This window comes from Talpa europaea (genome assembly GCF_964194135.1).
Source record: "Talpa europaea genome assembly, chromosome: 14".
Taxonomy (NCBI): domain Eukaryota; kingdom Metazoa; phylum Chordata; class Mammalia; order Eulipotyphla; family Talpidae; genus Talpa; species Talpa europaea.
Genome location: NC_140082.1, coordinates 18,628,900 through 18,645,477, shown reverse-complemented (window position 1 = coordinate 18,645,477; position 16,578 = coordinate 18,628,900). Strand labels below are relative to the sequence as shown.

Below are 16,578 nucleotides of genomic sequence, written 5' to 3'. Positions count from 1 at the left end.
TGCCCATTGCAAATTTCATGTGTATGCCAAGCTACTGTGTTTTAGTTCAACATGTGTCTGTGCATCTAATGCTAGAAAATTATTGCTTGATTTTTAAAATATCCTTTCATTTTGACATACAGAGATAGTATAGGGAGTTCCCATGTATCCCACACCCAGTGTCCTCATCTTACCCATTTGAGACATTTGTCACAACAAATAAGCTCACAGATACATTGTTATTAACTGAAGTCTCTTCTCAGATTTATTTCATTTTTACCCAGTGACCCTTTCTGTTGCAGGATCCCCTATTACGTTTTATCAGGATGTCTCCTTAAGCTCCTTTAGACTATGCTGACTTTTCAGACTTTCCTGGTTTTTGATGGCCTGGGTGCCTTTGACGCATCCGTGTCAAGTACATTGTAGACTATCTTTTAGTTAGGGTTGTTTGATGCTTTTCTTGTCATTAGAGTGGGGTTGTGAGTATTTGGAAGGAAGATCACAGAAGTGAAATGCCAGATAGTAAAACGCCATCACATCACATCAGGGTACATGTTACTTGCCTGGTTTATCACACAAGTTAGTCTCAACCACTTGGCTGAGGTCGAGTTTCTCAGGCGTTCCCCTGACCAGGTCACACTCCTCTTTCCACCACACGAGGCTTACTGTGTGCACCCATACCTAAATGGGGTGCTTGAATGGGGTGCTGATTTTCTCCATTAATAGTTGCAAAATTAAAAATAAATTTTGTATGGCATTTGGATACCATTTTGGTTTGTTTAAATACAGGGGGAACCTTTGGAAAGTTCCCCCAATATGATGTGTAATGCTTAAATCAATCAAGATATTTTTTCAGTGTAGATTTTTAAATAATGTTTGTTTTGTTTCTAGGTATGCAATGAAATGTCTGGATAAGAAGAGGATCAAGATGAAACAAGGAGAAACATTAGCCTTAAATGAAAGGATTATGTTGTCTCTCGTGAGCACTGGAGTAAGTATTCCATTTTGAGCATTGCTTGTATGTGTGTGTGTTATATATCAGAACAACTTATTTAAAATACAGGCTTTTTTTCCTGGCAAATTATGGGGCTAGCCTATTCCTGGGTGGAATAGAATTTATAGTAAGGAGCAGCAGCGCTAAGTTAATATAAGTGTGTAATCCAAATATTGTCTAATTTGGGAGTTAGGAAGTACTAGCAACCATCGTACTGTGCCCATGACTTCTCCCATTAGTACCTGTTTATGGCTTCCTTCTGGCAGAATATGGTGCCAGAGATGGCAGAAAAGAATCACAGCATCATCAACAACAACAACAAAATCTCTTGAGTATAGTTAAGAATTAACTGCCTGACTGAGATGAAGTAATCCAGAGAAGGAAAAGTAACTCGCAGCTTTCATAAGTAAAAAGAAAGCAAGTGAGTTGGTTAATCAAATCTGAATGGCCCAGTTGGGGTTGTCCCCAGTAAAGGTGACTTTCTTGCACTGCTAATTTGATCTGCTGTGGGCTTTCACCATTTCCATTTCCAACTCTGTGTTTCTGCCCATTGGACATTTCATGTGTATGGCAAGCTACTGTGTTTTAGCTCAACATGTGTGAAAACAGACTTTTAATCCGTGCCATCTTTTCTTTCAGAATAGATTCCCATTCTCAATTCTTTTTCTGTTAGTGGTATTACCCAGGCTCTAAACCTTGGCCCTTACTTTATTTGTATACAGATGTGTATGAAAGTACATCAGGTAAATCCAGATCCCGGGAACCTGGGTGCCTGTGTGCATCAGCAGCCTGTCACCCAGTGTTCAGAAGTGGCTGGGGAGCTGGGATCTAGAAGGAGGTTGCAAAATGAGTGTGGAGGGGCTGAACCTGAGCTGTGTAGCCCACATGAGAATTCAGTTTTTATCACCCAGCAGGGACAATTTGTCCCAGCTGGGACATGGACATAGACATGGGGAGGATTTCCATATAGCTTATCTGGGTTCTCAATAAAGTCATCTTCACCCAAAGATGTAAAAGAATCACATTTTATTTTAAGATTTTATTTATTGTTTTTTACATAGAAGAATGGGATTTAGGCCAGAGATGTGGGGGGTGAGAGAATTTACCAGAGACAGAGACAGAGTGGGGAGCAGAACAGGTGGAACTACTGAAATACACTGCTGAGGGGAGCAGCAGGCAAGACAGGAGAGCTCTGCTGCACCATGTGGGTCGCGGCCAGAGAGGCAATAATGCTGAGACTTAACCCCTGGGCCACCAGGAAGGCCTCCAGGAATCAAATTTTAATGGTGAATCAAGAATTCTCTTTGACTGGTGAGCAAGGACCGGCATAGTAATCCTAGCCCAAAGTCTGTGGCCTGCACTCCCTGTACCCTCCCATCGCCCCTTTATTGCCATGTTTCCATAGCACCACTTTTTTAAAAATTACCTTCATTTATTGTATGGTGGTTTATATTATTCTAGCGTTAATCTTAAGTAACTCTAGAGGGGCTATTTGTTACTTAAGCAAAAGAGTATAATAATTTAGCTCAACTGAAACAAATGAAAAGACCATAGAAATTATGGTGCCTCCTCCTCCCAACATGTGGCTAGTCCTCATTTCAAATGTGATCCAATCCTGTGTGTGACCTCATTTTTGACTGAAATGGAAACTGAGCAACCTGCTCACAGTATTGGAATCAGTATGAATGGCATTTACTTCTAATTTCTATTGTAAATATATTTGTCTTAAAATTTAAACGTGGATATGTGCTTACTACAGATTTAAGTGGTTACTAAAATACTGGTTTTTAATGAGTCCTCTCAAAAGTATTGGATATTTGTTAGCAAAAGAGCCCATGGAGAAAAATTTGCGGGTATTGCAAAAATATATGTTCAATTTTCATGCAGCATGTTTTATATTTTATTCTAAAGAGAGGGAATATCAGCAAGTAGTGGTGTGGTTAGTCACTGGTCTACTCAGGCAATAAATGAAAAATTGGAGTTATATCATCCTATTACTTTGACCTAATTTTTATTCAAACATCAAAACTGCTTTTTTTTTTTTTTTTAGATTTATTTTGTATTTATTTATACAATAGCTGGGGTACAGGCCAGAGGCCGGGGAGGGTGAGAGGATTCACCAGAGACAGAGTAGGGAGCAGAACAGGCAGATGGACCAAAAGCACTGCTTAGGGGAGTAGCGGGAGAGACAGGAGAGGTCTGCTGCACCATGTGGGAATCTCCCTGACTGGCCAGGAATCAAACCTGGGCTGCAGAAGCTGCAGACAGCTTCTCAGCGCTGCGCTAACCAGCTGCACCACGGGGAAGGCCCTGTTTTTTTTTTTTTTTTTTTAACTTACAAATATATTAATTTAACCAAAAGAATTATAGTAAAGCTGTTTGGAGTTTTTGCTAATCAAAGGCTATTGTAGCTTTTTGTTTTTTTAATTGATCTTTTGATTGAAATGGTCTGGAGTGAGGGTAAGGTTTAGATTGCCCTGTATCAACATGATTTCCTAAGGTACTGCAGTCAGTTTTATGCTAGAAGATTTTTGTTCCCTTCCAGTCTCAAACTCAATATCCCCACCCCTCAGCCCCCTAAAGAGACAGTAAAAGTACTGTTTCCAGTTTTATTATGTAACCCTTAGACGGTCAGAAGGGACATCTGTGTGTGTGTGAACCAGGATTAGTGTGTGCACAGCTGGGAAAAGCAGCGAGCACCGTTGTGAACTAAGCCATTTGTGTTCAGTCCTATATTCCTTGAAGCAGACCGGAGTGTCCAGATTGTGCCAGGCACTCAGTCACAAAAGTGGGGGTCACCCAGAGCTTGACTGTGTCCTTGCTTTTACAGGCCTGCGTAGAGTAAGAGAAGGTCATATTTATGCAAACAATCCCAGAAATGTACATGTGATCGGTGTGTGTGGGGAGAGCTGAGAGAGTCAGGCATGCAATGCTCGGAAGGCACCTAACACAGTGGAGATGTCAGGGAAGGCGCCTCTGCAGTCAGGGGTGCCAGAGTGTCTGCGTCCTGAGCACTGCAGGTTTGGGGGCTTGGGATGGCCAGCACCTCTGGGTTCTGACTGATGAGGTATAAAGTGGCACAGGAGGAAGCTGGAGAGAGAGGCAGGCGGAGGCCAGACCAGACCAGAATATAAAGAGCATTCTGGGCCAGCATTGAGGATTCAGGAAAAAAATCATGCAACTGTTGGAGACCAAGCACTTGAAGCAGGAAGATAACATGTTTAGCCTTGCAGTTTGAGAAGATTGCTCTGGCTGTGCTATACAGGCTTTTTTTAAAGAAAGACTTCATGGCCTATTTTACCACCATTCTGCAAGAGTTTTCTGCAAAATGCAAGCAGTTTTGCTCCCTGCCAATAGAAAATCAAAGAAGACAGTCCCTTGCTTGCTGAGGAGCTTTATTTAAGGATCAACCTGCAAAAACCGATTCGTTCTTGTCTACCTTTCCTTTGTGATGAAGGCAGGCACATCAGCTTCACCAGAATTATCTTCGGTGCTGTACAGTAACATTACTAGATTGCTGCCTGTTGTTCCCAGTTGGTCAGTATTTAATTTATCGAATCTGAGTGAGGCATTTGCTTAGCACCTTGAGAGCCTGCAGCCAGTGTATTCTGTAGGTGCGAGCTAATCATATTACTCTACCTGAGCTTTTAATTTACATTGCCATGGAAACTTTGCTTTTATAGGTAGCAGAACTTAGAACTCTGGAGAGGGTCATAAGACTTGAGGTTTGGATTTTGGCTGGCTGTCAGATTTCTTTGTGGCTTCAGGCAAGTCATTTCCTTTTTTAGGGCCTTAGTTTCCTCATCTTTTAAAATACAGAACTTTGACCAGGTGATTCTTTTCTTGTTTGTCTTTTTAATTATCTGATGGTTAACTGTATTTCTTTAACTATAATTATTTTTATTTTTTTTTTTAAGATTTATTTATTTATTTATACAAGGACTGGGTACAGTCAGAAATGCAGGAGGGTAAGAGAATTCACCAGAGCCAGAGCGGGGAGCAGAACAGGCAGACTGATGAAATACACTGCTGAGGGGAGCAGCGGGTGTGGCAGGAGAGGTCTGCCATGCCATGTGGGACCCTCGCTGGTGGCTGGGGATCGAACCAGCACTGCAGAGGCTGTGGGCAGCCTCAACCACTGTGCCACTGGGGAGGCCCTATAATTATTTTTATTAAGGGAACATTTGTTGAGTACACTGTATGCGATTCAAGATAAAGGATCACACCTCCTCAGATGTGGGTCACCACACCATGCACACCAGGACACCCTTAATCTGCCTCTAGAGTCCATGTGCCCCTCTTCCCTGTTTGCTCTTCACCTTCCCTTCCCTTTAGTTTGCAGTCAGAATTTCTAGGGTTTGTTTTTGGTTTGGTATTGTGTGACTCTTTGTTTTGTTTCTCTGTATTCCACACATGAGTGAAAACATCCAGAGTTTGTGTTTTTTCCTGACTTACTTCAGGTAGCATAACCCCCTCCAGCCCCATCCATGTTATGCAGGTAGCTGCGTAGTACTGCACTGTGTGTCTGCACCTCGGGTTCTGGGTCTCCTCACCTGTCCTCAGGCGCTTGGCTGTTGTGAACAGCGGGACAGTGACCCCAGGAGTGCGTACATCCTTTCAAGTTACTGTTTTTGCATTCTTCAGGTAGCCTAGGAGTGGGATTGCTGGATCTGTTCTTAATATTTTGAGGAACCTCCGTACTGTTTTTCATGGGGACTGGAGTAGTCGACATTCCCACCAACAGTGTATGAGGGTTCTTTTTTCTCCACACCCTCGCCAATGCTTGTTGTTCCTGGTCTTCTTGAGGTCGGCCATTCTCACAGGTGTGAGGTGGTATCTCATTGAGGTTTTGATTTGCATTTCCCTGATGATAAGTGGTGATTTTTTTTTTTAAGAGCTCTTCATACTCAGATAGCTGATAATTCTAAAGCTACATTTCATGTGCCATCTTACTAAACAGTATCTTAAATTATTTCACCCTTTTGTCTTTATCTCGGAGTTGTGACTAGAAGGGTCATACACCATCACACTCAGAAATACCCCCTGGAATGGTCTGTTTGCCCCTAGATGAGGGGGAGCAGAGCTGCTGTCACAAGCTGGGAAAGATCCCATCTTTAATAAGTTTGGGGACCACTCGCTTCTCTGTTGTTCAGGTGAGCTGCTCCTCAGGATAGGAGCCAGAGTAATGCAGGGAGCGCTGTTAAGGAAGGAGCATTTGGAAAGGTCTTAGTGAAACAGGTGGGTTCACATAGGAAGATGCCCCCCACCCCCACCCACCCCAGGAAGGCCACGTAGTAGCTTTTAATAGATGAAGGATAGTGCTGTTATTTTTCCTATTTAAAGAAAAATAGATCTTGAAATCAAGTAAACACTAGCACCATGTCAACAAGATTCTAAGGTAACCATAAAAGGGACTTTGTAATTCATTCTGTACTAATTTCCGCCAGAAGATTTATAGAAATTGAGTTCAAGTTCATGAATCTATGTAGGAATGTGTTAAACTCAAATTTAGCCATAAGCCTTTAATATAGAGGTTTGAACAGCGTGAATTTTGTTGACAGATTATTCTGTCAAAACTTGAATGTTTTCTGCCAAATTTAGTAATTTTTTGTTTCCGTTAAGAAAGCGTAATTGGATGTTCCATGCCATTTTTTATTTGAATCGTTGAATGGCAAAGTGCACACTGATAAAAAGATTCTAATTAGACCTAGTTGTGGATTAGCATAGCACTGGTGAATTTTCACAAGGGAACACATGCAGGAATGCAGCATCCGGATCAGGAGGTAGCAAGTTACCTGTGTCCCAGAAGCCTCCTGCCCCACATCCAGATTTCTGCACCACAGTTTAGCTATGCCTGGTTTTTTTTTTTTTTTTTTTTTACATCGGAGACCAAAGTGAATTTAATTTTATAACTATTCAACACATAGTTATTCAGTATTTGGTAGCACAAATTTTATGGCCTTAGAAAAGTGAAAACAGGCTAACAGTTCTAACTATTACAAAGCTGCAAGTCCACCATCTACTGGTAATTTTCTCAAATTTCAGTCACATGATTCTTGAAATTTACTGACAATTTAAGAAGGAAGTATCAAATAATTCATAACACTGTGATAAATAGCATCACTTTTCCATCATCACTTGAAATTCTTATTGGTTTCTAGCTGTGCCTGTGTTTGAACAGTGTTAAGTTTTCTCATTGGTGTGTGGCTGCTCTCATCCAGGGTTGCTTGTAGACTCACCTGTGGGTTTGCACATAGCATGAGGGCATTCTGAACTAAACACAGGTCCCAAGCTATGGGAGGCCCATGCACTAAATCTGGCTTGTGATCTTTCTATGTACAGGCCATGAACTAAGAGTGGTTTATGTACTTCTAAGAGATTGTAAAGAAAATAAGCAAAGAAGAACATATGACAGAGAATGTATGGGGCCTGCAAAGCCTAAAATATTCACTGTCAAGACCTTTGTAGAAAAAGCTTGCTGACCCCTCCTCTGTGGTATTCCATGTGTAAATCAACAATTTATGGACTCATTCTACTGTTGATAGACATTTGGCTTATTTTCTGGTCTGGGCTGTTTTGATTAGTGCTGTGAGGAGCATCCTCGTGGCTTCTCTTGGTGCATGTAAGTACAGACTGCTGTGAGGATTGGATCCCGGAGTGGAAAGCTGGGCTTTAGGGTTATCAGGTACCATCAAATAGCTGGTGGAAGTGCCATATGTGGAAGTCCCATTTACTCCATACCTTTCCAACTTTTGGGTTTTTTTTCAGTCTTTTTAATTTTTACCATTCTTGTAGGTTTTGGTAATGACACATTGTGACTTTAATTTGCATCTCTGATCATGGGCTAGGCTTATGAGCCATTTGGTACCTCTCATCTGAAGTGTTCCACTTAATTATCCTTCTTGTTTTCTGGGTATTTTGGATTGTTTGCCTTTTTCTTTATTGAATTATTAGAGTTCTTTTTGTACTCTGTAAATGTAACTCCTGCGCGTGTTCATGCATTGCAAATATTTTCTCCCATCCTGTGTCTTAACTTTTTACCCTCTCAATGGTCTCTTCTAGAGAACAGTTCTTAATCTTATTTTAGTCTAGTTTATCAATGTTTTTGTGGTGGGCCTCCCTGTTGGCACAGGGGTTAAGACACAACCTATGAAACAGTCTGCAGCCTCTGCAGCATGAGTTCGATCCCCGGCCAGCCAGGGAGCTACCCACATGGTGCAATAGGCCTCTCCTGACTCGCCCTCTGCTCCTCTCAGCAGTGTACTTCAGTCAATCTGCCTGTTCTGTTCCCCACTCTGTCTCTGGTGAATCCTCTCACCTCCCATACCACTGGCCTGTACCCCAGCTCTTGGATGCATAAATAAATAAATCTTTAAAAAAATATTTTTGTTGTTAGTATATTTTGTGACCTGTTTAAGAAATTTTTAATTACCCTAAATATCATGAAGATATTCTCTTTTGTTTTCTCCCAATGCTTTACCTTTCATGTTTAAATCTCTGTCTAGCTGGAGTTGACTTTAATCTATGATGTGAGGTAGATAGAGGTCAATTTCATATTTTTTTGTATAGAAATCCCATTGCTCATCACCACAAGTGACTGATATCATCCTTTACCCCTGCCTTGTTGTCTATAACAAATCAAATGACCTCTTGTGTGTGGATCTATATCAGGATTCTCTGTTCTGTTCTATTTTCTATTTGTCTGCTTCTGAGCCATACACTGTCTGAATTACTGTTGCTTTATAATAAATCAATGTCTGGCACTTTTAAGTTTTCCAGCTTTGCTTTTCTTCAAGAATATCTGAACTTTTCTTGGCTGTTTATATGCACTATACATTTTAGAATCTGCTTGTCAATTTTCATTTTAACTAAGATTGCAGAGAATCTATACTATAGCCTACCATGCAGAAAATTGACATCTTTTTGGTTAAATGCACTTATTTAATCCCTGACCATGGTGTATATTTCTTCTTTCAAAAGCTAACTGTATTCTCAGTTCAAGACAGTAATGCAGATGACATTTCCGCCTATAATATGGTTCTTTCCACTCTAGAATCAGAGATTGAAATAGATATTTGACAAATTGAACCAAAATGTAGGCCAACAAAAAGACTAGCAAGGCAGTAATTTTTCTGTAGAATCTGAATTTTTTGAAGATGTTGCCAGTTGAATCTCAATGAGAGACCTTTGAGTTCATCTACTCCATTTGTCAATGTTGCAGCCCTCTGTGTTTTCATGTAACCTGATCCATTTATTCTGACTGTTGAAGTCACCACGCATGTTTCTGTACTCAGCGCTCAGGGTGGGGGCGTGGAAAAAAATCCATAGATGGTGTTCAGTGGAGGATGTGCTGTTCAGGATGACTCTTGCTTTTCTTGTTAACTTTTGTTTTTCCACTCTAGGATTGTCCTTTCATTGTCTGTATGACCTATGCCTTCCATACTCCAGATAAACTCTGCTTCATCCTGGATCTGATGAATGGTAAACAAATCATGGGAAGTCTGAATACCCTGGGAGACTTGGCTGTGGTGTTAATGTTAGCATGCTTTCATCAAGGCCGATGGGCAGTTGGGGGCTTTCAGAATGCTTGTTAATTATCAGTTAAAATTCATTTTAAAATATTGAATGCAGTTTCCTTTTGACCCTCCTTTCCAGTCTCTCCCCAGGAAGTTGCATTTTCTAGAAAAGATTTTTGCAAAATGCTTACAGTGAAACTTGATTTTCTGGAATGCAGCTGGCCTACATCTTTAATTAGCTTGTTTCCTGACCCTCAACTTTTAGGAATGAGATGCTTAGAAGAATATAAGTCAAAGAAAGAGTGTATTTAAAATTCGACTTTGAAGAATTAACTTTGGGCCAGTATAGATTTTAGCCCAGTGTTCTGTGCCTTGTAAATCGATGAGTGATGACCCTGAAAATACTGAAAAATATTTAAGTAGGAAAATTGTTTTCCAGTAGTAAAAAGTGACATGCTATGTAGTTGTAATATTTTTAGTAACAGGAACTGGATTAAAAAAAGAAAAAATTCAATGAATGAAATACCTAGTTGGTTTTGAAATTCATTTGAAGTTTTATTATGTTTTGAGTGTTTGATTTAAAATACATCTATCCAACAACATTAAGAAATTTCATAGACATAATAATGAACAAAGGAAGCCAGACGCAGCAGCATATATTCTAAGTGGTTCTATTTATGACTGTCAGAACAGGCAAACCCATTATTGGTAAGAGGTCAGAAAACAGTCCTCTTTGCTTAGGCAAAACCAGGAGCTGAGATGCTAACTGGAAAGGATGTCAGGAAGGCTTCTGGGATGCTAGAAATCTTTTAAATCTCGATCTCTCTCGATCACATGAGTGCGAAAAGGAAGATAGTTCAATAACTCAACATAAGCTTTTCCCTTATAATTTATAAAAATACCCTCTCGCCCTACTGGTGGCTTTCTCTTTACCCCTAATTTTATAATACGGTTATTTCCTTTTTCCAACACTTCTTAACGAAAAATTTCAAACATGTAGCAAAGTTGAAAGAATTTTACTGGGGATACCAAATACCCCCCTGCATTTTACCACTGTACTTGCATTTATTTGTTTGTTAGCATTGCTACCTAGATTGTTTCAGTTATTAGACAGGACTTTAGTGGGCCGAGGAGATTAGCTAATCCCTCCCTGTGCTGACAGCCTCCAGCAGTGGCTTTGTTTATGTCATTCTGGCCATTGCTTCATTTACATCTTCTCAGTATTTATATTTTCTTTATAATTTTTAAGTGCTTTATCAAATGAGAGAAATAAAAGATATTTAGCAAAGCAGAAGCACAGTTTGCCTTTTTCTACTGTGTCCTGCCTTTCTAGAATGACAGAGATTTGTGTCCTTTAAATTAACACACTTTGAATAAAATTCTGTGTTTTTGACTTAAAGGGGGTGATTTGCACTATCACCTTTCACAACACGGGGTGTTTTCCGAGAAGGAGATGCGGTTTTATGCCACTGAGATCATTCTGGGACTGGAGCACATGCACAATCGCTTTGTTGTTTACAGAGACTTGAAGGTAAGGTTGGTGGACAGATGCCATATTTCCTGCACCTGCGGGGTGGGGTCTGTGGTGCTGGGCCTCCAGGTGTGCCCTGCTCTGCAGAGTGTCCTGTCCTTGTCCTCTCCCCAGCCCTGACCAAGTCAGCTCCTGTATGTCAAGTCAGCTCCTCCAGACTCTGAACTCTGTCACAGGAATGCCTGTCCAACCAAGTCGCCACTGTCCCCGCGTGCCTCTGTAGGGCCCACTCCATGCACACTCACCACTTCACTTTAGCTAGTTAATTAACAAAGAGCAGGGGAGCAAGTTTTGGGTGTTGCCCATTTTATAGTTGTTTGTCTTTCTTCTTTTTTTTTTTTTTTGGTCACCACCATGTCAAATTTATTATTCAATGGCAGCTGGAGGTGCTCATGGTGACACCACACAAGGTTTCCTGCCTTCTAGCTTCTGTCCAAAGAGAAGTACCCCCTTTCTGGGGAAATCCACTGCAGGCCATCTACCCAAATAAACCTCTTAATGCATGGCTGTGTTAGAACTGCAGAGGTACAAAGACCACAAGCAAAAAAAAAAAAAAAAAAAAAAAAAATGCTGATCTCACAAGGCTTAGTCATGGGTGAACCAAGAGAGAATGGCCAAGTTAGAACTCCCCTGAGGCAAGGCCAGTGTGACGGGGCGGCACTGCTGTTCCCCTGCACACTATGCCCCCCTCTCTCAGAGCTCCATGCTGTTTGGAGATTGCCTTAAAACTCACTCATAGATTTTCAGATCCCTGCGCTACATGGCCCCTTGACTGCCTGGGCTTCTGTTCTTGTCCTTAAAATCTCACTGGGCCAGAAAAAATGAACTAAGACTCTTCCGAGCTTTTCTGCTCTAGATCCTGGCACCCAAACCCCAACTCTGAATTGAGTGAGCTGGGAGCTTGCTTAATATATCTGAAGTGGCACTCATCTAGCCACCCATATGGGGCAGGGACGGAGATAAAGGAAACCTTGACAGATTAGAGAATGATCATGCAGATCTCATAATGAGAAGGAAAATGACAGGCTGACAACTTCCCAATAGGATGAGGAAGCTTCAGGAGGGTATGTTTGCCTCCCTCCTCAGATTCCTTCTTGAATCACTGCAAACAACCAAGTGAAATGTGCAGGTGATGTTCCTCTCTCTAAAGACTAGTATGTTTTGATTAGCTTTATAAGATTTTTTTTTAATTCTTTTTTTTTTAAAGATTTGTTAATTTATTTATTTATACAAGCACTGGGTACAGTCAGAAGCGCAGGAGGGTGAGAGAATTCACCAGAGCCAGAGCGGGGAGCAGAGCAGGCAGAAGGACCGAAGTACACTGCTGAGGGGAGCAGCGGGCGGCAGGAGATGTCTGCGCGCCATGCGGGACCCTCCTCTGGTGGTCGAGGAGCAGCCGGGGATCGACCAGCACTGCAGAGGCTGCAGGCAGCTTCGCAACCCAGCGCTCAACTGCTGCGCCACCGGGGAGGCCCAGCTTTATAAGATTATCTCCTAACAATCTATAGTATTTTATTTCACTTAGGGAAATATACATTTTCTCAAGAAATACCTTGTGAATCTAAAAACTTTCTTCAAGGTTAAAGAATTGTTCTTTTAGTTGTCATAAGAGCGTAAAGAAAAACGTGTATTTTCATTGAATTAGAAATAATTAGACACTGGGTGGCACATGACTTTTTATTTCCTTGTGCAAGTTTTGAAGAAGAAAGTGCCTGCTGAAGGCCCATGATATTCTATTGTATGCATTTTAATATAAATCTGTAACTAGCTTCTAATCATTTTTGTGCTGTATTTTTGTTTTTTAAGCTATTTAATAGGCAATGGTATTATTTAATTTCTATTCAAACTTAATTCTAGTTACTCATGATTATTCATGCTTCAATTTTGTAATAGCATGCCATTAGTTTTATTTCAAGCAAAACAATAGTTGATCTTCAGCAGAAAAATATTATTAAGATGACAATAATTTGGTGTATATTAGGGAGAGGAGCTTTGTTTTCCATGATTATGCTGACCAAATCTAATCTTAATGGATGCATTTCATCAGAGTTGTGGTCAAATCTGATTTGGTCATTTGCTTGGGCCCTGTGTTGATTATGTACAAATAACCAGAAAAGACATTTACCGGGATTAGTGTGGCACCAGTGGAATATTGAGATTTCTTAGGTCAGTACTTACACATTGAGCAAGAGCCCTCTCTGTTTTGTGCTTTGTGGTCTCATTCTCAGAAGTCCTCTGGCTCACATAAACCATGAGCACCTACATCTGCATCATAGATCTTACAGGGAAAAGGAAATGCTTTTAACTCTGATGAGCTGTGGTCATAACCCTCCCATGTTGCTTGTCCTGTGTTTTATTTGCTAATGAGCAGAATGCTTTACTCCTGTGGTGCTCACCTTCCTGCTGAAGTTAACACGAAAAATGTGACGTTAACAGTTTTAGGAGTTCTCAAAAAGCCCCATGACTTTTTGAGGGCTTGAAAACCATCTCTCTCTCTTTTAGCCTGCGAATATCCTCTTGGACGAACACGGGCACGTTAGGATATCAGATCTCGGTCTGGCCTGTGATTTTTCCAAAAAGAAGCCGCATGCAAGTGTGTGAGTAGTGCATCGACTCTAACTCTACTATCATTTCTCTATCGAGGTTTGTTTATCCCTTCAGAGCCTATTGGGTCATTTCTTTCCCCCCTCCTTTTTCTTGCCAGCAGTGATTCTCAATATGTGAGAATGGCAGGTCAGGGGAATTCGCTGGTGGGAATTCCCCTGGGTGGTGGGAGAGAAAATTATAGCACCCTGAGGTGTTCCTTGCATGACCATGGTCCTTCTGGAGCTGGTGAACCCCCTTGGCTGGGCATGACTCAACTGCTCAGGCTAGGGTGGTGGGTGGGTCCTCCTGCAGCAAGGGGCTGGGTGACTTGAAGTCAGTCAGTTTACTTCTTTGACTCTCGGTGTCTTTATCTATCAAGTAGAAGCAATAATCAATCCCTTCAAGGTGCCATAAGGACACAGGAAAACACCCGTGTGCCCCCGAAGGTGGAAGGCGGCTACAGAAACTCCAGAGAAGGCCCCATATATCAGGTTTCTCTCCATCTGCTTTTTCCTTCTTTTTCAAAATGCCTTTTCTTTCCTGAAGAGAAGAGGCATCTCCCCCCCCCCCCCCCACACACACACACTTAATTAAGAAGAAAAATCATCTCTTTGCCATTCAGGCTCTCAGTGCAGGTCACATAGTTAGATTTGAATATCACATCAGTCCTCTAGTTGGCCACTGGGAGGAGGCTCCCTGACGAACCCTGGCCCTCAGCACACCTGAGGTGCTCCTGGCCCTCAAGCTTGCTCAGTGCCTGGTGGCCCTGGCTACAGCTGCTGTGACCCTGAGGCAGCTGAGGCGAAAGCAGCTGTCTCAGTGCTCAGAAGAAGCAGAATGGAATATGTACTGGTTTTTGTTTCAGTTTTCTTTGGCATCAGTTTATTTGGGTGGAGAGTATGGACATGTGTGAAGTTTGTGGAAAAGCAGGTGATTTTTGCTTCTTTTTTTTTTTTAAATGTTTCTTTGTCAGCACTGACTCTTTTAAAGATAAATCTTTTTAAAGATTTATTTATTTATGCATACAAGAACTGGGTTATAGGCCAGAGGTGCATGGGGTGAGAAGATTCACCAGAGACAGAGTGGGGAACAGAACAGGCAGATCTACTGAAATACACTGCTGAGGGGAGCAGCGGGCGAAACAGGAGAGGTCTGCTACACCATGTGGGTGTCTTCCTGGCTCCCCAGGGATTGATCTCATGCTTCAGAGGCTGTGGATAGCTTCACAGTGCTGTGTTTAACCCCTTGCACCACCAGGGAGGCCCTAAAGTTGTATTTTTAAAAGAATGTAAATTGTGCATCTTGAGCTAACATTCATCTCTGTGTTGAATGTTCTAGAGGAAACTCTCAGGAGTCTCATTGCATGCATCCATGCAGAAAATAAGCTGCAGATCTTTCTTTTCTGTGGGACTAGAAGTAACGTGATTCTAAATGCAGTGCGTTATGAAGGGCTGCATTAAATCAGAACTGCCTCTTAAAGCTCTGATCAAATGATAATAGTCAGTAGCACCATTTCTGTAAATATGTTTCTCTACAGAATCTGGGATATGGTGATAAAAGCATTAGCATTTTGCCAGCACTTTGCAGTTATTAGGCCTGAACCTGTGGTTTGTATAAGCTTCTCTCAGGGAGTTCATCAGATGTTTTGTAAGAGAGTCATTTGAATTTTTAATGCCAAAGCTATTTGGCATGCTAATTTCTTCAATTTAGTGTGGTCACAGCTGAATATGAATCCAACAGCTCATAAGAGTTAATCTTCCAAAGGAATTAACTTTTGGATATTTGGGTTGTTTATTTCCTTATGGGTCCCAGCCCCCTTGCTGTAATTCACACCTCCGCCCTGAAAGTGGGCTGTTCACTTGCAGAACCTGGAAATAACAATATTTGAACAGCATCTGTTAAAGAGGTAGGATTGGGGTAGTTGGTTTCCATGTTTTAGTGGTGATGTGAGACACTACTTTAAAAAGATAGATGCATGATGAGGTACTATATTTTTAAGTAAAGAAAGTATGTTGTAGTGAGGAACAAAGCCTCTGAGTCAGCAGATCTGGGTTTGAATCTTCCTTCCAAGTTGTGCTAGTCTCACTTTTCTCCTCTATAAAATGGAGATAACAGTGATATTTACTTTTTGTGATAGTTGTGAGGGTTAAGTCAACTAATTAAGCAAGTATTTACCTAACGTCAGCTGTGTGCCAAGTGCCAGAGATGACCAAGACAGAAAGAATCCCTGACATCCTGGAACAGGCAGCCCCAGGGAACCATTCAGGAAGCAACCAGCACTCATTCTATCATCCGTCAAGTGTCAGCTTCCCCTGGCATGTGAGTCTGGTGCTGTGAATGCTTCCTCATCACAGCTGATAGTTCAATCACCTACTTTTTATGGTATGGAAACCAAGGTTCAAAGAAATTAAATAACTTAATAAACAAGGCCACATACCTGGTGCATCATGTGGCTATAATGCAATCCCAGGTCTGTCTGACTCCAAAGCCTATGCTTTTATGGTGTGAGGCCAAACTGTCCAAGGCTTAAAATGTTAAGGATTTTTGGCCAGAATTTCAATCTGAGCCTGGCTTCTCAGCTTCTTTCAAAGCCATGGACGTCGTCCTTGGAATTCATCTAGCTGACCCATTTACAAAGTAGCCTCGTAGTTGAGGCTCCTGATCTGAGCTAAGACTTAGTCCATTTAGTCATAGAATCACAAATTTTTATAAACTAAAAGTTAACCGTGTAGTAGCCATGAGAAATCAAACGACAACTTTGGGAGTTGAACATGTTGTCAGTGACTAATTTAAGTACCAGCTTATTTCGTCTAAGAACACAAAGCTGTGTCTCATGTCACAGTGTCTCAAAACGCTCCAGTGTTCTTTCATATTAATAGTAGTGCAGGTCTTCAGTGGGAGCCGTCAGGAAGCACTAGTAGCTGCTGCGTAGGCAGAATCGGAAAACCACAGTGTGGGTGGGTGGGGTTCTG

General features: G+C 41.5%; 1 protein-coding gene across 1 annotated transcript in view; it reads left to right on the top strand.

Annotated features, from left to right (window-relative positions):
• The window catches only part of GRK3 (G protein-coupled receptor kinase 3), a gene marked incomplete at its 5' end in the record, with an annotated part of 123,346 nt that overhangs the window by 84,278 nt on the left and 22,490 nt on the right, over window positions 1-16,578 (top strand). The window contains 4 exons of the mRNA XM_084254151.1: window positions 871-970; window positions 9,376-9,454; window positions 10,890-11,020; window positions 13,523-13,617. Coding sequence (XP_084110277.1) covers window positions 871-970; window positions 9,376-9,454; window positions 10,890-11,020; window positions 13,523-13,617 — 405 coding nt within the window. The remainder of the gene's footprint in view (window positions 1-870; window positions 971-9,375; window positions 9,455-10,889; window positions 11,021-13,522; window positions 13,618-16,578) is intronic.